The 989-nt window shown below is 45.6% G+C and overlaps 1 protein-coding gene across 1 annotated transcript in view; it reads left to right on the top strand.

Moving 5' to 3' along the window:
* Positions 1–989, top strand: part of ctc1 (CTS telomere maintenance complex component 1) — a 33,460-nt gene that overhangs the window by 2,701 nt on the left and 29,770 nt on the right. Inside the window, exons 2-3 of the mRNA XM_016252731.1 lie at positions 66–229; positions 548–785. Coding sequence (XP_016108217.1) covers positions 66–229; positions 548–785 — 402 coding nt within the window. The remainder of the gene's footprint in view (positions 1–65; positions 230–547; positions 786–989) is intronic.

The following is a 989-nucleotide window of genomic DNA, read 5'->3' as shown; positions in this document are numbered from 1 at the left end:
TTATGTGTGTGTGTGTATGTGAGTGTGTGAGTGTGTATGGTACTGATGTGTGTTGTGTGTTTCAGGAGCAGCGCTGGCTCTCTGCAGTGTTTGAGGCAGTGCAGCAGCAGCTTCATCCTCTCATCGATGCGTCTCTGGGTCTGTCTGTGTCTCGTCTGGCTCTGGCCGTGCTGTCGAAGGTTCAGACGGCCGTCGGCTCAGACAGCACTGGTCTACCTGTCAGCTACAGGTGAGTCTGAAGCTCAGGTGTGTCCCTCTCCACTACTGCTCTCGCCGATTCTGCAGGATCTACACTGTGTGCAGTATGAGTTTGGAAAACTGTGAACCATTTGATGAATGTCGTCTGTTTTATTGTAATCTAAAAATAAAAAACCAAATTTACTGCCAGTACAGATGCTTCCCCACTTGTTATTGGACATGTTGGTTTAATTAGTCATCTTTTCTGACATGCACCATATTCACACTTCGGCATATTTATTTTATTGTTATTGTTTTTATCATATACCAGTGGTCTGTTTGCAGTAATTTCTGTCTGTATTTCTATCAGGTTTGTGTCCGTGTCGGAGCTGATCCGCGATCAGAGAACCGCCTGCTGCAGCAGCCTCAGCTGGAGCTCCGCCCACTACCGGGAACACGCCAGGGGGGCGGAGCTAAAGCTGCCCGCTTATAAAGCTCTCCCTCGTGACAACCTGCTTCTGATTGGCTGTCTGTGTGACGGACTGACCGCGGGGACCAATGACGGGGTCTGGAGGGTGAGAGACGCGGGAGGGAGCCTAGCATGTGCGGTGAGTTAATTGTTACCTGTTAATTGAAATTAAATATAAATGTTTTGATTATGAGGACATTTTAAGTTATGAACTTGCAGGATGTATTATGCATAAAAAGACCTCTTCTGCATCAAAAGATCAAGGGAAATTTGGTTTCTCATGACCCCTTTAAGTCGTTTTTTAATTAAAAATTGCTTTCTGAAATAATATTGTTGAAACACT

The sequence above is a fragment of the Sinocyclocheilus grahami genome, unplaced genomic scaffold, assembly GCF_001515645.1.
Source record: "Sinocyclocheilus grahami isolate Dianchi unplaced genomic scaffold, SAMN03320097.WGS_v1.1 scaffold1129.1, whole genome shotgun sequence".
Lineage (NCBI taxonomy): Eukaryota > Metazoa > Chordata > Actinopteri > Cypriniformes > Cyprinidae > Sinocyclocheilus > Sinocyclocheilus grahami.
This window is presented reverse-complemented; position numbering and strand designations above follow the sequence as displayed.